Source organism: Contarinia nasturtii, unplaced genomic scaffold, assembly GCF_009176525.2.
Source record: "Contarinia nasturtii isolate CC-2019 unplaced genomic scaffold, AAFC_CNas_1.1 Cnas_scaffold_2806, whole genome shotgun sequence".
Classification (NCBI taxonomy): domain Eukaryota; kingdom Metazoa; phylum Arthropoda; class Insecta; order Diptera; family Cecidomyiidae; genus Contarinia; species Contarinia nasturtii.
In genome coordinates, this window is record NW_022200123.1 from 1457941 (window position 1) to 1477237 (window position 19297).

The 19297-nt window shown below is 33.1% G+C and overlaps 5 protein-coding genes across 5 annotated transcripts; 2 read left to right on the forward strand and 3 right to left on the reverse strand.

Moving 5' to 3' along the window:
- The first annotated feature begins 171 nt into the window (after positions 1-171).
- LOC116349138 (carnitine O-palmitoyltransferase 2, mitochondrial) lies at positions 172-2907 on the forward strand. Its single transcript, XM_031780420.1, has 8 exons — positions 172-421; positions 491-714; positions 782-1085; positions 1147-1279; positions 1345-1716; positions 1781-1903; positions 1972-2214; positions 2276-2907. The coding sequence occupies exons 1-8, from the start codon at positions 266-268 to the stop codon at positions 2755-2757; spliced, it is 2037 nt and encodes a 678-aa protein (XP_031636280.1). The 5' UTR covers positions 172-265; the 3' UTR covers positions 2758-2907.
- LOC116349140 (MICOS complex subunit Mic19) lies at positions 2827-4141 on the reverse strand. Its single transcript, XM_031780423.1, has 4 exons — positions 3936-4141; positions 3636-3785; positions 3425-3573; positions 2827-3356 (listed from the first exon to the last, which is right to left on the reverse strand). The coding sequence occupies exons 1-4, from the start codon at positions 4048-4050 to the stop codon at positions 3129-3131; spliced, it is 642 nt and encodes a 213-aa protein (XP_031636283.1). The 5' UTR covers positions 4051-4141; the 3' UTR covers positions 2827-3128.
- Positions 4142-4331: 190 nt separating this feature from the next.
- On the reverse strand, positions 4332-15219 carry LOC116349139 (1-acyl-sn-glycerol-3-phosphate acyltransferase alpha). Its single transcript, XM_031780422.1, has 3 exons — positions 13144-15219; positions 6654-6787; positions 4332-6579 (listed from the first exon to the last, which is right to left on the reverse strand). Exons 1-3 carry the CDS (start codon positions 13350-13352, stop codon positions 5915-5917), a joined length of 1008 nt encoding a protein of 335 aa, XP_031636282.1. The 5' UTR covers positions 13353-15219; the 3' UTR covers positions 4332-5914.
- A 542-nt stretch (positions 15220-15761) lies between these two features.
- LOC116349154 (NADH dehydrogenase [ubiquinone] 1 beta subcomplex subunit 8, mitochondrial) lies at positions 15762-16898 on the reverse strand. Its single transcript, XM_031780448.1, has 6 exons — positions 16759-16898; positions 16449-16562; positions 16358-16387; positions 16196-16269; positions 16060-16131; positions 15762-15984 (listed from the first exon to the last, which is right to left on the reverse strand). The coding sequence occupies exons 1-6, from the start codon at positions 16844-16846 to the stop codon at positions 15829-15831; spliced, it is 534 nt and encodes a 177-aa protein (XP_031636308.1). The 5' UTR covers positions 16847-16898; the 3' UTR covers positions 15762-15828.
- A 301-nt stretch (positions 16899-17199) lies between these two features.
- Positions 17200-19201, forward strand: LOC116349095 (protein will die slowly). The gene is made up of 4 exons (XM_031780364.1): positions 17200-17606; positions 17712-17808; positions 17878-18503; positions 18583-19201. The coding sequence occupies exons 1-4, from the start codon at positions 17475-17477 to the stop codon at positions 18769-18771; spliced, it is 1044 nt and encodes a 347-aa protein (XP_031636224.1). The 5' UTR covers positions 17200-17474; the 3' UTR covers positions 18772-19201.
- The last annotated feature ends 96 nt before the right edge of the window (positions 19202-19297 follow it).

Consider the following 19297-nt stretch of genomic DNA (forward strand, 5'->3'; position numbering starts at 1 on the left):
CATTTGGAATCGATGTAATGCACCGTTGAAATGACAACAGACACACCTGTAACCTATAAAAACCACTTGCAAATGAGAATCTCATTTTGTCTAATGAGAATATCGAAAAAGAAGCTTTGTCAAATATGTCAAAAGCCGAACTGTCATGCAATTTCAAGTGTCACAGTTGTCATCAGCCGCAGCAATTCCAGACTATCATAAAATTAATTTGCTTTCGCCTGCTTGTACAAACAGTTAAACTAAAATTAAAATAAATACGATAAAGATGACGATTCAGCGTGTTATTTGCCAGAGACAGCCGGTCTTTTTGTGCAATCGTGTATCTAATTCAAGTAAAAATATCGTAGTGATTCGTGAAATTTCATCGGATGCATATAAAAGTGATGACTATCAGTATTTACAAAAAGGTCAAATTCCAATGGTGAGTATTTTTCAATACATAACATATGTATGTTTTTTTAATCAATTATTTTTCTTTTTACTAAATTAGTTGCATTTCCAAAGATCATTGCCTCGATTGAAAATACCCGAATTGGAAAAAACTTGCAATCGATTTTTAGCGGCTGTACAACCGTTAAGCCAAAACAAAGCAGCTTTTGATAATTTCATCAAGATCGTTGAACAATTTCGTACGACGGGCAATGGACCACAGCTTCAAAAATTGCTCCGCGAATATGATCAGAAAAATAAACACACAAGCTACATATCAAAGCCGTAAGTTAACATTTTTGTTTTTTTTTTCTTTGTATAGCAATCATTCGGTTTTTTTTTATTTCTTTAGATGGTTTGACATGTATTTAAGTGACCGTAAACCATTGCCAATCAATTACAATCCGGCTTTGGTTATGAAACTCGATGAACGACCCGAATATAATGATCAATTGACACGAACCGCTAACTTGGTGATTACTTCATTGCGTTTCGCAAGATCACTGCGAGAAGAATTATTGGAGCCAGAGGTTTATCATATGAATCCAAAGAAAAGTGACACACAAATATATCGCAACGTGTTGAGCCGAACACCGGCACTCGTTGCCACACTCGTGTCATGGGCATTTAAAGCATTTCCACTTGACATGAGCCAGGTTGAATTCTATTTTATGTTCATCTAATCACAATGTTTAACTTTCTGTGCTCTGATTACAGTATCAAGGGCTCTTTGGGGCAACTCGCGTTCCAAAACGTGGACAAGACGAGATTAAACGTACTGAAAAAACTTCACACATCGTTGTTATGCGAAATGGTCACTTTTATGCCGTCAAAGTGTTCGATAATGATGGTAAAAAGAATCTCAATTTTATGGTTCATTTTATGGATACACTAACGACTGGTAATTTTTCATAGGAAATATTGAAGTACCACGAACAATTGTCAATCGTTTGAAATTCGTTTTGAATGATGCTGCATCAAGCAAGCCTGCCGAATTTCCATTGGGCGTGATGACTGCCGAGAATCGTGACACTTGGGCCGATGTTCGTGAGCATTTGATGAAAACTCACAATGAATCGGCACTAGATACAATTGATTCAGCACTGTTTCTTGTATCACTGGACGACAAAGCTGATTATCCGGCAGAAAATCCAGTTCCGATTGTTCAGAATATGCTACACGGTGATGCAAACGGGCTCATCAATCGGTGGTTTGACAAGTCGTTCTCATTGATTGTATGCAAAGATGGAAATGCGGGCATCAATTTTGAACATTCATGGGGCGATGGTATGGAACAATCATTTCCGATTTTTATCAATGCATAATTATTTTTTTTTTAAATATAAATTAGGTGTGGCGGTGCTTCGGTATTTCAACGAAATTTATAAAGAGACAACGACCAATCCAATTTGTCAACCATCCGATGTGCACAGTGATAGGGTAGAGGATGTTGGTGATGATATATTCAAAATTGGTGTGTTTTAAAAAGAAAAAAAATGGCTTTAATCCTGTCTAGTTATGCAAAAAAAATTAATGTTTCAGAATTCAATTTGGATGATAAGTCAAAGGCAGCTATAAAAAAGGCCCAACAAAACTATGTCAATACAGTCAATTCACTCGAGATGCACACAATGATCAATGATGTGATGACAAAAAGTTTTTGCAAAAATCATAAAGTAAGCCCCGATGCGATCATGCAGCTCGGTATTCAGTTGGCATATTATCAGCAAAACGGTGAATACGTTGGCACTTATGAATCATGTAGTACGGCTGCATTCAGACATGGTAACAAAAAAAAAGAAATTCTTTATTTTATGCCGTCGCTTAATGAATGTTTATTATTCAGGGCGAACTGAAACCATTCGGCCATGTACAATGGATACAAAACTATTTTGCGATGCCACCTCTGGCAAAGTCGATGTATGGGATCGAAATACTTTACGTGAAATGATAATAAAAGCGTCTGATACACATGGAAAATTGATTAAAGAAGCGGCGATGGGTCAGGGATTCGATCGTCATATGTTCGGTTTGAAATATATGGCAGAACAAAATAATATTCCATTGGATCCGATTTTTGAATCAGATGGATATCGCAAATTGAATTACAACATTTTATCCACCTCAAGTTTATCATCCGATGGTTTGTTGGCGGGAAGTTTTGGTCCAGTTGTTCCGGATGGCTATGGCATTGGATATGGAGTACAAGATAAAATGCTCGGAGTCATATTTACTAGTTATAAAGGCAAAAGAGATGCAATCGATTTTGTCGATTGTTTGAACGCATCTTTCGAGACAATTGAACGCGTCTTGGAATTTAAAAAATAATAGATGACTGATTCGATTTCGGAAAGTTTGATGAGATTTGTTACAATAAACGAAAATGAAAATCACATATTTTTTATATATTATATGTACGGTTTGTTGTATTCCTAGAGCGTATTTATTTTCTTTTTTAAATAAAGGTCAAGAGTTTTTACTGTTGTTTAAATTTCGCTAAAAACTGCCATTGATTTAAATAATTTAACTTTCTAATCGGATGTTGGTTGCATCTGAATTCAATTCAAACCAACATTATTCATCCACAACACAATAGAATTTTCGATTCATTTTCCATATTATTGATTGCGAAATAGATTCAACAAATGTATTATTATTTTTTTTAAACAGGATTTTAATCACACACAATGAAAACTGAATTATGATGCGGCAGCAATTGGTTGTTTGGTCGCAGCATATTTTTCATTCAACAATTTTGTACGATGGCTTTGTACACAGTTTTCAAATTCGGCTACAATATTCGAGCAGTTAAGTGTTTGTTGTGGATTTGCTTTGTAGCATTCGACTAGTTTTGCTTTGACATCTTTGCATGGCGGCAATTGATATTGTGGAGCTGAATTCTCAAAACGGCTACGCACTTCATTGAACTGTACAAAAAAAAAAAACAAGGTCATATCAATCAATGTCGTCATCGAAATGTCAGCAGAGTACGTACGGTTTCATTGTATTCCTTTTCCAAAATCGAAGCGGTCTTCTTGAGATCTTCTTCTTGTTTCTTAAGACGGGCCTGCCAATATTCATCATTTTTGCGTAATTCTTCTTCTTTTTGACGACGAATTTCCAATGCCGATATGGTTGAACCGCCTAAAATGAGCAGAAAAAACCATTTGGTTCTTCGTCTCACATTTCGATTTTTTGGCACTTACCGCTATGTATGATTGTTTGAACGGGTACAGGAACAGCTTGTGTTATTGATTGTTTTGGATATTGCTGTTGTTGTTTTTCCCATTCTAATCGTGCTGCGGCCACAGCTGCTTCTGCTACTCTTCGATCATGTTCTTTTTGCTGTGCAACATCTAATCGACGGAGAAACGAAAAAAGAAAAAGTTTCCAAAAAACCATAAGATCAATATCATCTTTTAGCTGTGTCACAACCGATTACATAAACGTTCACTCCGAAATCATAAATCAATTTTGAGGTTATTTATTAATATAACAATTTAAACCTTTGGTATGCAATCCCTTTAGACGATCGACAACAGCTTCCGAAACATCAATTACACTGGCCGGTGAATCGTTTTCAAATTGCACCGTGCGTGGGCTAGAACCTTTTGCACCCATTATTTTGGTTTGGAAGGTCGGGAAATTTTTTCTTTCACCTACGGTAGAAAGTGTAGCAAACAAAACTAATCAAGTGATTCTACATGCAATTCACAGCTCAAACGTCATATCACATCAAGGCACTGTCAGTTTGATATTTTGAATTTTTGATTTCACTGTCAGATGGCGCTAGATAAATGCCGCATCTCGTATTTAAAATTCAACCAAATTGAAATGAAACAACCATTGTTTATCTTTGTTTCCTCAGATTTATTATTTTAATCATAGAAATGAGACTTTTTTTATTACATTAAAATTGTTTCCATAAACTTTCAGTAAAATTCAGCCCTATCATATGAGATCCCTCACCATTAGTTGCGGATAAAAAAATGATGTAGTCTGAACGAATTGAATGTTGAAGGCCAGCGGCCCCAGTCTGCTAACATACAATCATTTGGTAGATTGTTTTTTTTTTCATTCGTTAAGCGTATATTCATCTTCTCCCAGAGAAAGTCACTTCCTCTAGATAAAGATACATTTCTATACACTTAACAATCTTTTGCAAAAGACACGTTCACAATTTTTTTCATTTTTTTCGCTTCATGATACTAATTCGATATTTAAAAAAGATTCAAAAAAGCAATTCATTCTTTGTTTGGTAAAATTTATGTATATAAGCAAAATTGGGTGTAACGAATATGGTAAAAAAAATTTACAATAATTTATATAAAAAACGATTTTTGTGTCTTTTTTTCAACCTTTTTATCATTTTCTTTTCTTTTAATATCATTGTCATGGTTTGAGTATACTCAAAATTCATCGATCAGTACAAACTTTATTCGAACAATGCATGTCAATATCATTGCCATAATATTTGAAATTCGGTTTTCAAAATATTTTTCTATCAACAATAGTAGATTTTTGGAAAAAAGAATATTAGAGAAAAAAATTGAAAATATAGATTATTATCGTTTTTTATTTCGTGATGGAATAAGTTAGCAAGTTGATTTTTCATTTTTTCATAATTTAGATAAGATTCATTGTTTTTTTTTCTTTATACCTAGAAGTAACTATACTGTTTTTACGTCGAATTATTTGGTGTGGTTGACAATAAATTCATTGATTTTTGATTTGGTGTGAATTATTAAACAAACAATATTCATATCGAATTTGAGTAAAGGCATTTTTGCGACCGATTTTATCTCTGTGATTTTCCAAAATTGTCAAATAATTGGTAATTCTTCGTCATTAATCAAAAATGCAATTGCTCAAATCCATTATGATTAACAGTGCCATACATTTATCCATAAGTTTTATGTAAAATAACGAATATATATTTATTCACGTACAGAAAATTAAGCTGTTAATTAACATTAAAAAAAAGTCACTTACTTTATATTCTAAGCATTTGGTAAAGGAAAAATGTGGAATAATACCGAATTTTGTTGAACTTCTGCCCAAAAACCGAGAGAAATTTATTTACTTTTTTCAGTATGTATTTGTCAATTTCTTCAGTATGGATAGATAGTTTGTTGTCTTAGTTCTAAGAGTATCAAATTCATTCAAGAATCGGTCATAAATATTTGAGCCATTTTTTATCTTTGGTCACGAAATGTCTCGTACAACTTGAAGCTCGAAAAATGATATTAAGTGATGAGATTAAAAAAAAATATGTGCAAAAAAAGTCATCAGTGCAATCGAATTTCCATTTGCCAAAATTTCAAGGTGTGTGTGTGGAATACTTTTAAATTTTTATATACAATAAATATCAAAAACTCATTTCCCAATTATTAGTTTCTTCATCCCCATACCAAATGACAGTCATAGACATCGTCATCATAGACCAAATCTATTGAAATAAAATCGGATTTAAAAATGTGTAAATCTAATTTGCCGTAGGTGGCTGTGTTCTATGGTTTTGTATAATGAAATTATTGCTTTTGTCATCGTCGATAATACAATGTCGACTGTCATTTTGCATATTACCGGTAAACGTTGCGGCCATATTTAAAGCTCTTGTTACAAATGATGATTTCCGCGTCGACCGTTCGGATAATTCAAGTTCTTCGATTACTTCTCTCGATATCGCCTGATATTCTTCGTTCATTGTATCGTAAGTGCGTGCAATCAATTGATCTAAATCGAATTTGGTCAGACCGGCGGTTGGAATCGGTGGTAATGCACTTATTATAATGTGTCCGCTGTTCAAATGCTTATTTTTATCATCCAAAAATGTTCGATATGAACTAAAGACCACTGGTAAAATTGGTATTTGTGCATTTATGGCTACGTGGAATGCGCCCTTTTTGAATGGATGCAATTCGCCGGTATTTCGACGTGTACCCTCTGCAAATATCCAAAGTTTAATCTTTTTATTTTTTATGTTTGTCGATGCTTTGTTTAGATGATCACGTGCTCGATCTGATTGCATGCGATCGATGAATATCAATCCGCACAGCCACGCTGCCAGTCCAAAGGGCCACGCAAAAAATAGTTCACGTTTTGCAACTACCGTACACTTCGACATCACGGGCCAGATATCAAACATTCCTGTGAAACGATAAAAAAAAGAGACGTTTGATTAATTTGATTTAAATGCGGTGTGACGCCATTTTTTATCTTACCCAATATATCGAGCGAACTTTGATGATTTGCCACAATGATACATGCTTGATCCTTTTCCAAGTGTTCCTTTCCCCGCAGCTCCCATTTCAAACCCAACACAGTTGATATGTGATGACAAAACGAACTAGCCAATCTGTAAACAAACAAACAAACAAAAAGCATTAGGCAAACATTCTCTTTCGACACACAAATATTTGGAAATGATTTCCAATGTCAATATTTGCTAACCAGGTTAGCTGATTTTTACGATTTGACAAAGGATTTTATTATACATGATTTTATATTGGTGAATATAGGTAGCATTTTATTGTTGTTTGGTATGAACATCAGTCGCATTAAACGATGTTAAAACGAAATTGTATCGAACGATGAACACGTGTCCAATAAAATGTTGGCGTCAAGCGATTTTTTTGCTTTGATTTTCTCTTTTCAACTTTTATTAAATGTAATCATATACAGTAGAACTTCGATTATCCGTCAGGCACGGGACCAACGTCCTGACGGATAAACAAATAGACGGATAATCGAGAATCGAACAAAAATTAAATTTTAAACAAAAACATCAACAAGTTACAATCGAATACAAAATGAAAAATGATCATTTTTTATGTTTTTAAAAAATGAAAAAAGATTTAAAAAAATTGTGTTTACAATCGAACGCAAAAATGTTGAAATGAATGGAAAATGTTTGTTTTTTCATGACTTTGTGAAAATTTCACATGTAATCAATAAGCATTGATTTTTGCGCAAATATAAAAACAAAATATCAAAACAATTTTTTGTTCTGACTGTGATGGTTAACCGGAGTGACGGTTAATCGGAAGACGGATAATCGAAGTTCTATTGTATTATGTTGATAAGATTCTGATGCCCGTGAATGATGGTGAGTCTACAATATTCGGAATAGAACAATTTCACGTAGAATATTGTTTGGGGGAAAATAAAAACTCTTTCGGAATTCCAAAGATTAAATCGAGAAACACAGACGAATCGACATAATTTTAATAAATTCGTTTTTTGTATACGAACACGTTTGTTCGTTCGTAATTTATGAAAATTCATTTTCTCAAAATAAACAAATATTGTGATAATAAATGTAAATTTGAAAAACCTTAAATCGATTTTTCCCGCTTTTCCGATGGGAAATCGTGAAAAATAAGCAAAATTTTGACTCTCGTACGAAAAAATTTTTTTTTTCACTTTTTTTGTGCATTATACCCAGTCTCCTAGAGTTTCATATAAGGATGCCATGTAACTGCAGAAAGACAGTCGAAAATATTGAAAAAATTTTCTTTCGTTTTTTTCGACCGTCTTTGTGCTGCTACATGACTAGCTTATATGACTGGGTATAATGCAAGAAAAAAGTGAAATTTTTTTTCCATATTTTTGTGCACTATATCGAGTCTCCGAGAGTTTCATATAAGCTTGCCATGTAGCAGCACAAAGACGGTCGAAAAGACGAAAAAATTTTTTTCAATATTTTCGACTGTCTTTCTGCAGTTACATGGCCTTATATGAAACTCCCGGAGACTGGGTATAATGCACAACATAGATGATGACGTAAAAAATTTTTGGGGGGAGGGGTGATGGCAAAATTCTGTAGGGGGTTCCTGGAAAAATCCATGGGGGGTCCCTGACGATGTCGTTTTTTTTTTGGAAGTCACTTTTTGAGGTGAAAATCCCTAGCAAATCGAAAGAATTTTCTCGGCCAAAAAAAGTGAAGAGCAAAAAAAAGGTCTTCATTTCCAAAATTGTTGAGGGTTCCTAAAAATATTTTCGTACGAACAACGAACGAACAATCCGAACATTTCATTTTCTATGAACGAACGAACGTGCAACTAGGGGGTAGACACATGGAATATTACTTGAGATATTCACCGAAATTGAAGGTACTCTTGGTATTCTTGGTATTCTCAGTTTTAGACGAAATGTCAATGCATTCAGCAACGTCTCACAATGTGCATATATGAATATTATCTTCCAAATATTAAAAAAACTTTTTCAACGCTATTAAGTTTAGTATTTCAATTGGTTTAATAAATACAAAAACAATTTTGATAAAAATAGCAGAAAGAAAACGGAAAAAATTAAAATAAATTTCGAAATGGTGAATGTTAAAACGAAATGGAAGAAACTTGAAATCTTTATTACCGATATCAATTTGACATTTGGTAATCACGGTATTCACATTTTTAGTACAAGTAATCTTTAAATAAGTAAGTAATTGTCATATTTGAAAATAGATAGGTATTATGACAATTCATTGGTATTCATTCATTCTCTATTGTGTCTACCCCCTAAACGTGCAAAAAGACCAAAAAAATATTCTACGAGCGAACGAACGTGTCAGTTACAAGATTGATTCAATCGATTGCAAATAAAATGAAAGTGAAATCGAATGTCATTGAAAACTGATGAAACAAGCTATTACCACAGCAATTTCCGCGAATTGAAATATTTTTCGACAAATCCAGAATATTTTTGTGCCTGATCTTAAAGTTCACGTCATTTGAAAAGTGAGTAATTCGCCAGTATCAAAAACCGGCTCTTATAAAAATGACGTTCAACCCGTTTAACTTAAAAATAATTCTCTCCTAACCATAAGAAGCTTGATTTTTTTTTTACAAAAATAAACAATGTGGCAAAAATCGAAAAAACTTCGTGTCAATTTCCTCTTGTAAAAGTATATACTGCTAATCGAAACGGTTTATGTTACATTTCGTGTTACATGACTTTTTTTGTTAGAACATATTCATGGCAACATGCAAGAATTGTATGACAACGAGTCATCAAGTGAGAATGTGATAATTTTGTTTATTCTGCATTGACATGAACAATTATGCTGATGTAATTTGATGGCATTTATTGAACTTTGATTAAAGATCGTTGGCACTAAACGCCACACAAATTTGAAATTGCCAAAAAATAGAAAATATGATTATCATAAGTGCATACTTAATAACTAGTTCACAAGTTTTGTTCGTCAAGCAATTGATTTCCTTTGTTTCGCAAATGAAAACGACTGTTTATAGTCCGAAAGTACCATAATTGAATTATCATTACCATAATTAAAAATCATTGATAAGAACGGTCTTACAAAACTGCTACTATCTGGTGATCAATTTGAAATGATCGAGTAAACAACGTTTTCGTGTTATGATGTTTTGTTTCGAATCGCATTCATTTTAAATCATTACAATAGTACACATCGTAGACAAGTAAATGAATCATGAATTGATAAACGAATCATAAGGTGTGTAAATGAAATCCAAACGTGGCTGATTGAATTTTTTATGAATACAAACATGAAAACTACTTGACATTGACATGTGATCATTCTTTTCTTTTTATCGCATCCATCATTTCGCACATATCGAAATGAAAACGCTTTACTATTCAATCAATATATTGATAAATTTACGATGAAATAATTGGATTTTCATATGAATACTTAAAAATGATTACATTGAAGGAGTTTATTTGGACGTAATCGTGAAATATTACAGTTGTTTCAATTTAATGGCCAGCAGCTAATGTGAGAAAATAGAGTGTGGATTGATTTATAATGATAATAACATATTAACCTTTATACCAATGTCAGAATGTGTTTTATTTCCTTGCAACTGTTTGGTACGATAGTTACCGGACGGAAAAGTATTCGATTGAACACGTTGTATATACCATATACAAATAACAGGTTTTGAAGCATTTATATTAAAAATTGTAGCATAATAGAGTATGGTGCGAGGGTTGAATCATTGTTACCGCAAGTATGACTGTATGAGAAATTGAACATATTGCTGTCCCAGTCGAATGTGAAAATAAAATTCAAATGAGATTTTTTAAAATGCAAACACCGTTGCATGGCAGGTGCATATTATTTAATTCAATAAAAAGAAATCCATGCATTCGATTTTGCATGCCGCATTTCCAAAAATGGTATTCGCAAGTGGTTACGTCAACGAATATTTTCAACGAGTCCAAGGTATCTAAAAGGTTCTCTTTTGAATTTCAATTAAACGAATTTTATACTGAATAGACGCTTGGCAGAAGAGCAAGATTTCATATTGTACTTAATAATATTTCATCTAAACAAGAGTATCAAATTACAACTTGCGCATGTAATCTTCTACACCATGATGGAAAATAAAGACCTTTTTTATTTATACATCTGTCGAAAATTGTCTATTTTTATAAAATGATAAGAGCGAAAGTAATCAAGTTGATGTTTGATAAGAGACCAAGTACAAAATTGCAATTTAATTTTGCTTCCGTTTTAAGTGTGCATAATTTTCTTTGAACTTGAACAAAATCAGATCTGTTGCCGTATGAACGCTCCAAGCAAGTTCATTGTGCAAGTGTGAATTTAATTTCACTTTTAATGCAATCAACTCGTTTCTTTCGTTCTATTTATTTCATTCAACTGAAATCAATTTCGCATTTGCCATGGCAAAAGTTACGCAGAGAATGTTTCGATGGAATGTTGTTCTTGTTCATAATGAAGTATTTCAGTGGGTTGGGAAGTTGTAGCCGTTTTTGTTCTCCGTTTTGCCGAGAACACTAGAATGTTGTACAATGAACGGATGCAAAATCCAAAGAGCATTTGATTTATGTTTATGACGCAATAAATTGTATACGGTTTTTATAAATAAGTTTATAATGGATTAGAAATACTTAATATTTTTCCTCGAGAAAGTCATTTTAGCTTATTTTCTTCTTTCAATTAACGTCATGTTTTGCTTTCGATTTTTTTATTTGACTTTCACCATAATATTTTAGTATGCATCAATGGTGACTCCAACGATGAAAAATATCAAAAAATTCGATTCAAATGAACATATTCTTATTTTGTATGCAAATGTCGTACAAACACGAAAAGCGGATTCAATTGTAATTGTTTTGTATTGGTACGTTCCGTTGAACTTCGAATACCGTGTCTAAATTCGTATTGAAGCGCAATACACTTGATGAGGACTGAAAGAAAAAGTAGACAAATCTCTAATAATGGGAATTGGAGCGTGTTTGAGACATGGAAAAATTGTATGTTATTTCGATTTAAAAGAATAGAAAGAGAATTTTTGAACTTTTGTATACAATTTGACCATGATTTTTTTGAAAATAAACATTTTTCTGAAGCAGGTCATATATAATTCAAGTAAAACTACGCAGACTTGATGTTTGAAAAATGTGTATACACAGATAATTACTGTCTGTGTTGGATTTGCTATGAAATTGTCACATTTTTTTTTTTGATTTTTCGATGTCTTCGCATCAAATATTTACAGAACATGACCGACATAAACACAATGACGACACATCTATGTGATGATTTAGTTCAATATAGATGAACTTTGTCGCAGGAAACTAGTGTCGGCGATTCATTCATTTTAATCATGTTCACAATTAAATCCTTCTTGTAAATAGAGCACTACTCCAGACAGTTCAAGCTATAATGATCACTTTACATGCACTGTCAATGATATGTGTGTGTTTTTTTTTTGAATGAACGAATAGGAAATTGCCAACGGCCAAAAATAATGATCTTCTTGCAGACACATTAAGAACGGAAGGTTCAACCTACAATGTCAAAGAATAAAATAGAATTGTTCTAGAGCACAGTAGGAAAGTAAAATGTGTTCAAGTGATGTAGTAGCAGGTAAAAATCCATAAATTTAAATGAAAAGGTCAAACCGTATGTTCAACCGTGGTTTGTATAAACTTCGTTTATTAAAAATGAAAAACAAATAAAATGAAGTGCAAAAAAACAAAACTAAAGAGAGTAACTAGTCGCATAGGGTAAATGGTGGCATTGCAACTTTTTTGCATCTACCTTCCCAAGAAAAGTATTTACAATATTTAAATCTTCTCACAAAATATTATTATTTAAATATTGTTGTACGCAGCGTGGATTTTATGAAAGGTTTGCTTGGGACCATATTGCGTTTTCGCACACGCTGGGGTGTTTGTTCTTAAATATGCATAACCATTTAGCATGAAAATGAACATGAATCGACGATACAAATCGCATAAATTTGTGCTTTCCACTTTTTGCGTTTTGCTTTAAACAACAGCAACAACATTCCAAATAAGCGACATTGAGGATGACAAGTTGTGTGCTCCTTTTTTTCATTTAAAATTCGTAAAATCGCTGCCAATAACGTGATGATGACATTTTCCATTTGGTACATACATGTCGCCAACAATCGGAACTGGCATCGGTTTTTCACAGATTTCAAACATTCGTGTCTCATTTTTTTTCTATCAGTGCGTGTTTATTTTCACAATTATGCGATATTTTCCAATTTTTTTTGACTCCATTACTCGGGCATCGAATTGAAATTCCAATTTCAACTCTCCATGTTACTGTCACTTCAAACAAGCTGACATCGAAAGCAATTTTGTGAGTAAATTTTTCAATCATTTACACACAGAGCACCAATGGAAAATTGAATTTTTATAAAAAAACGATCCACTAAATGAAAAACTTACAATAAATTTTTGACATCACAGGGACGAAACAGCATTGGCGGTATCAGAATAATCGAATTAATCGATACAATTGAATAGTATACGGCGAATTTAAAGTAATATCGAAATACATGGCTGGTTTCATACAGAAATGGCAGCAACAGTATTAAACATATCACGAAAATTTCAAAGTATGTTGTCGATGCCATATTCTCACGATAAAACTCCATATGGATTGAAACAGAAATGTTCTGTACTTTGTTTCTCAGAATTTTCTCCTTCGATTAATGGTCCTGTCGTAAAACGACTCTTTGTTTATTGCTTTTTTTGATAATCGTTTTATTCATCCAACTTTATAGTTCAGAAATTTGCGCACTGTCTTTCCACAGATCAATCCATCTATTTGTTTTCCGTTTTCGTTTTTTTTTCGTTGTTGTTCACGTCATTGTAACATAAAATCAAACTGAATGTTTTGCAATATTATTAAATTTGTCACTAGGTTTCCTATTTTTGTCAACCACACATTCTTCACAACCCAAAAATGATATTTAATAAGATAAGGTTTTAACAAGATGATCTCCGCTGCGATATTCAATTTGGTACACTCTGAACCAGAACATTCAATCGAAGTGAATAACTAACATTGTTATGGTCACAAAATCATATATAACATTTTGTTTCAACACTGTAACAAGTAGACTGTAGATTGACCAAAATTAGATGGAGTATGTGAACCGAAAAATTGACTTATGAGAAGATTATTACAAACACACTGAATCATACAAATCTGATTATTCGAACATTCACATTTTTCGCCGAAAAAAAACCGGGTAATTAGTCTGCTCGTTGTCTACGATATTTAGCTTGGTTTGATACACATCGAATTCGGCGTATTTGCATGCGTAAACAAAATGTAGTTCGTATGTTTTCGGGCTAATGATCGATTATTTTGGCCAATGTTTTTTCTACGCTACAAAACTATGGTAATTATTATTTTGGTAACTTCGCACAATGTGTTTATTCGGCAAATATTTTGTTTTAGTGACGGAAAATAATGTGAAACGTAAATTGTTGACCATTTAGCACTTGAAATCAATCCCGTTAACGAATGAGTATTTCACTTGGATATCAATCACTGACTGAACGCACAAAACAAATTACACGGTACCGAACCGTCTAGATTGTTCACAGATACACAGACAGAGTCAAAATAAAAGACACAAAATAGCACTTATATACTGCACAGCACTCGTTGGAGTTGTAAGGAAATTCTCGGTTCAATGCAATACATACAGCGATGTATGCTTGAGAAAGAATGACTGTTGATTGTTTTGTTTTGTTTTCAGTGTCTCGACATCTGTTTTCGTTTTGAAAAGAAAACAACAACTTTCGTCTCAAATAATTTTCATTTGCATCCAAGACCCGAACAATACGGCAAGCAATCTTAAATTAAATCAATTGTGTCGCTTTTATTCTCATTGCTCTTGAATATCGTTTGCATCAATATGATGACGTAGTATTTATGGTCGAGATGCTTAATAACTTTATAATTCGTATGGCTATATATATATCGTTTTGACGGCACAACTACACCGTGCACACCCGCGTCGTTAACCAAACACAATATACGCGAACGCCCGTTCCTTGCGCTATTAATATAAATGCAATTAAACGCAAAACCATTCACATATATTTTATGCTCAGAACTTTATTCTAATATTTATAAAATGTAATCGGATGAACGCACTAACGTGTGTATTGAATGCAATTACTCCGCGCAGAATAATACAAAGTTTAACAACCTTTTTCTGACTGAATACACTTTAATTTAAATTTCACAAATTCATTGTTTATTTTTCACGCGAATTTCATTTATAATTTAAAAGTAAATGTAGGTCCTTTCATTTTGAATCGATGTTATTGTAGATGACCAAGACAGCTATGTACGTTCATTAAACTATGTTCATTCGTATTCATTGCGCATTACACACATTTTCATAAACTGGAAAATTTGTAACAAACAATGTGTTCTCGCCTCTTTTTTCCACTCATTTGTGTATTATTTACATTTATTTGGAAAATTTCCGCAGCGGTAGATATTTTGACAGTCACTACATAAATGAATAATGCCGTTTGATTTCCAGGATAAAAACCAAATTGTCAATGTGTGCGTGTGTCTCCGTGGGGTTGCGGTTCACTGTACGATACATAAATGCCTAAATCCTTTTTGTCAACATAAATATACACATAATCGAACCGTTAGGTCACTTCATACGCACTCTAACTGTCAATATTCAAACTAAAATACTGTCAAATATACAATTAACTTTCCGCTTCAATATTTAATATTGGAATTGGGAAATAAATATTGAAATAATATTTCTAATATTCCTTTGACATCTTTTTTTTCTGAATTTGATAAAAAAATCATGAAGACGATTTTTGTAAATTATTGACGAGACCAATGAGTTTCTTGAGATTTATGTTGAGTTTCAATGATTCATAATATTCATTTATATGTTCTGTTTCTGATGCATAGTTCCTTTCCGCCAATATGTGAGCAATAATAACTCTGTTATGTTAATTTTTATTTCCTTTGCAATTTAAATAAATAATTTAAAAATTGAAAAACCATTCGATGCATGTGTAAATTAACAATTTTATTGACAATAATTTTCTCATTTGAATATGATATTTGTTAAGACCTTATCGTGCTGGTTCGAAACTATAGTGTTTTGCACCATTTTTCACATCTTTCGGCATCTGTCTCGGCATCGCTGGCTGATACATTTTTTTGTCCTCTAGGAAAACATACAGTGCAAAAGTTCCACACATAACACCAAGGAACGATGCCCACATAACCTATTTGAAATTCAAAAACAAAAGTCAAATCGATTCTGTGAATGTTATTTATTTTGTGAACGAGATGAAACTTACCCCCATTGAATATCTGAGCGGTGCGGCTGTTCCGGCACGAGTTTCTTCATGCAAATCATGTTCAGCATGAATCTAAATATACAATTAGAATATTGAGTATAGATATTGGAATGAATTGTTGTAATGAATTTCATACCGGTTCACCAAAATTTCTGCGGAATTCAGGGTGATCATATGGATAATAGATATCTTTTTGCTCGTATGGTTTGTCTGACAAATAGAAATTAAAATGTTATGTTTTTTTTTTGTAATTTAAAGTTAATGAAAAATAGTTGTATTTCGCTCGAAAGATGCTTACCTTCTAAATGAGGATAATCGCCGTAAGGTACTAAAAGTAACAAAAAAAAGATAATCTTCAATTGAATAAAATATAGTCATGAATGCCTTACAGTCATCTGGGTAGGTTTTATATTCTTCGGGCAGTAATCCATATTTCTTTGCCGCTGCACGACGTTCTTCCTCGGTTTTTGGAAGTGGTTCTGGCGCGAAATCTTTATTCCATCCTGAAAAAAGAGCAAGCATAAAATGTTGACCCGTTCAAAAATGTTCACTTTTAACATCAAATGCAATCATTCCGTGTCATATCACTGTGTTTGTGTTATTTCTATTACGTAAATAACCAACAAATTTTTTTTCCACATTGAATTTCAGTGATTGAGTGCAATGAATGAAAATCGATTTTATGAAATTGATAAATACCTCCAGCATTTCGCACAATTGTGTAAATTGCTGCCGGATTTTTGTTTATCCTATTAAAGAATTTTACACTTTTTATTAGAGCTGACATTGTTACGTTCCGAGGACTACTATGAAAATACTTGTATTTTATTCTCAATTGTACAAATGACAGATGGCATTCAAATACTGATTGTGAGCGTGCGTTCAATGCACTCACATTTTAAATAGTTAGCAGCCCATCTCCAAATTAATGAGAAACATATGGTCACATTCTTTTTTTACTCCAAACATTGGTTTTTTTCTACAAATTATAATAAATTTAATTTTTTAATTAAAAAAATGATTGAAGAAAAAATTCTCATGTAATCTTGAGTGACAGCATTTGCACAAAATCCATACAACAACAATACTAGTGTTGTCCGATGCATGTTTGTAGCAAAGCAAGCCGTCAGTCATGTTGAATATATATTCATCGTTTGTGTCAAAACATAGGAGTGCATATTGCGTTTGTTCACGCGTTCAATTCATTTTATTTTGTTAAAAAGCATTTGGACAACAGAAATATTCGAATATTTGTCAAATTTCAAGCACGATTTACATTTAGTTAAGTGGGAATTCGGTTGAACAAATCGAAGAAAAGCTATTTCGATTGCATTTACAAATACATACCAAAAGTAAGGTTATAGCAGCATACGCGCTTAATTTCTTGTACAACAATATAAGAGAAAAAGGAAACAATGGTGCCAATTGGACATCCAGGTGCACCGCACAATATGCATGGACCGCATTCAATGTCATCAATGCCCAGCGCACCATCCGGACCAAATACATTGTCGACAAATCAATCAAACAAAGGGGCATCATCGGTGGTAGGTGTCATGAATCAATGTGCTGCATGAATGCTATAAATATGATATGATTTTACTCTAATTATGCGTTTTATTTTAAATGATTCGATGAACTTTCTTTCGTAGAAACCAAATTACACATTGAAATTCACATTGGCCGGTCACACAAAGGCCGTGTCAGCAGTAAAATTCAGTGCTAACGGTGAATGGCTCGCCAGTTCATGTAAGTAGAGTCTGAACGATCTTTACGTAAGTAAAGTATAATTGTATTATTATTATTTTTTGGTTATAGCGGCTGATAAATTGATTAAAATTTGGGGTGCGTACGATGGTAAATTCGAAAAAACGATTGCCGGTCACAAATTGGGTATTAGCGATGTTGCATGGTCCAGTGATAGTCGTTTATTGGTCAGTGCCAGTGACGATAAGACACTTAAATTGTGGGAATTGAGCAGTGGAAAATGTTTAAAAACACTTAAAGGTCACAGCAATTATGTATTTTGTTGCAATTTCAATCCACAAAGCAATTTAATTGTATCGGGTAGTTTTGATGAGAGCGTACGCATTTGGGATGTTCGAACCGGTAAATGTTTAAAAACACTGCCGGCACATTCGGATCCAGTGAGTGCGGTTAATTTCAATCGTGACGGTTCGCTCATTGTGTCATCCAGTTATGATGGTTTGTGCCGTATATGGGATACAGCTTCTGGTCAATGTTTGAAAACACTCATCGATGACGACAATCCGCCCGTGTCGTTTGTCAAATTTTCACCAAACGGCAAATACATTTTGGCCGCCACACTTGACAACACACTTAAGCTGTGGGACTATTCAAAGGGAAAATGCTTAAAAACTTACAACGGCCACAAAAATGAAAAATACTGTATATTCGCCAATTTCTCAGTCACCGGCGGAAAGGTAAATTCATTCATTCAAAATGTTTGCTTGTGCAGTTGAATTTCATTGCATTTGAAATGTGTTTGATTTGTTATTTCAGTGGATTGTATCGGGCAGTGAAGATAATATGGTTTACATTTGGAATCTACAAAGCAAAGAAGTTGTACAACGTTTACAAGGGCATTCAGATGTAGTACTTTGTACGGCCTGTCATCCGACCGAAAATATCATCGCATCGGCCGCACTCGAAAACGACAAAACAATCAAACTGTGGAAGAGTGATACATAAACTACATAAAACCAATCGTTTTTAAGACATTTTTCCGAAACTTTCAATGTAAATCATCTTTTCAGTTTCTTTTTTACATTTTGAGAAGTTCTACTTGAGTTTTTAGCATGTAAGAGATTTTAATTCTGGAAATGATTTTTTTTCTTCTTAAGTCACATTCAAAAAAAACATACAGAAAAACAAAATAATGAAAATATATACGCATAATTTAAGTCTATTAAACAATTTAACTGGAGAAGAAAAAAATATGATACAGATTGCATTTATACAGAACCGCGCTTGTAATGATCTTGAAAAAACATATAATTTTGACAAACTCAGATATATAATGCAGAATAAAACGACATTCATTATATCTAGCATTTTTCCTCCCTTTTGACAAATATTTTGAAGAGTTACGAAAATAAAATATATGAATGCAGAAAGTAAATGGTTATGGGTTTTTTCTTAAACGACTTCAGTTAACAAAATTTAATTTCAGCTAACCAGTCAGTCAGTCACTTTTTTTTCCACAAGGGAATAAATG

What these genes read in the sequence shown, in the direction of transcription:
- LOC116349138 (XM_031780420.1), top strand. Translation starts at nt 266, where the DNA reads ATGACGATTCAGCGTGTTATTTGCCAGAGACAGCCGGTCTTTTTGTGC. An exon ending in AAAAAGGTCAAATTCCAATG is followed by an intron (nt 422 to 490) that starts GTGAGTATTTTT and finishes TTACTAAATTAG; the next exon opens with TTGCATTTCCAAAGATCATT. An exon ending in CAAAGTGTTCGATAATGATG is followed by an intron (nt 1,280 to 1,344) that starts GTAAAAAGAATC and finishes AATTTTTCATAG; the next exon opens with GAAATATTGAAGTACCACGA.
- LOC116349140 (XM_031780423.1), bottom strand. Translation starts at nt 4,050, where the DNA reads ATGGGTGCAAAAGGTTCTAGCCCACGCACGGTGCAATTTGAAAACGAT. An exon ending in AAAGGGATTGCATACCAAAG is followed by an intron (nt 3,786 to 3,935) that starts GTTTAAATTGTT and finishes TCCGTCGATTAG; the next exon opens with ATGTTGCACAGCAAAAAGAA. An exon ending in TCAAACAATCATACATAGCG is followed by an intron (nt 3,574 to 3,635) that starts GTAAGTGCCAAA and finishes TGCTCATTTTAG; the next exon opens with GCGGTTCAACCATATCGGCA.
- LOC116349139 (XM_031780422.1), bottom strand. Translation starts at nt 13,352, where the DNA reads ATGGAGTTTTATCGTGAGAATATGGCATCGACAACATACTTTGAAATT. An exon ending in TGTGATGTCAAAAATTTATT is followed by an intron (nt 6,788 to 13,143) that starts GTAAGTTTTTCA and finishes GTTTGTTTACAG; the next exon opens with ATTGGCTAGTTCGTTTTGTC. An exon ending in AAGTTCGCTCGATATATTGG is followed by an intron (nt 6,580 to 6,653) that starts GTAAGATAAAAA and finishes ATCGTTTCACAG; the next exon opens with GAATGTTTGATATCTGGCCC.
- LOC116349154 (XM_031780448.1), bottom strand. Translation starts at nt 16,846, where the DNA reads ATGTCAGCTCTAATAAAAAGTGTAAAATTCTTTAATAGGATAAACAAA. An exon ending in AATTGTGCGAAATGCTGGAG is followed by an intron (nt 16,563 to 16,758) that starts GTATTTATCAAT and finishes CTCTTTTTTCAG; the next exon opens with GATGGAATAAAGATTTCGCG. An exon ending in CGATTATCCTCATTTAGAAG is followed by an intron (nt 16,270 to 16,357) that starts GTAAGCATCTTT and finishes TCTATTTGTCAG; the next exon opens with ACAAACCATACGAGCAAAAA.
- LOC116349095 (XM_031780364.1), top strand. Translation starts at nt 17,475, where the DNA reads ATGGTGCCAATTGGACATCCAGGTGCACCGCACAATATGCATGGACCG. An exon ending in ACAAAGGGGCATCATCGGTG is followed by an intron (nt 17,607 to 17,711) that starts GTAGGTGTCATG and finishes TTTCTTTCGTAG; the next exon opens with AAACCAAATTACACATTGAA. An exon ending in TGAATGGCTCGCCAGTTCAT is followed by an intron (nt 17,809 to 17,877) that starts GTAAGTAGAGTC and finishes TTTTGGTTATAG; the next exon opens with CGGCTGATAAATTGATTAAA.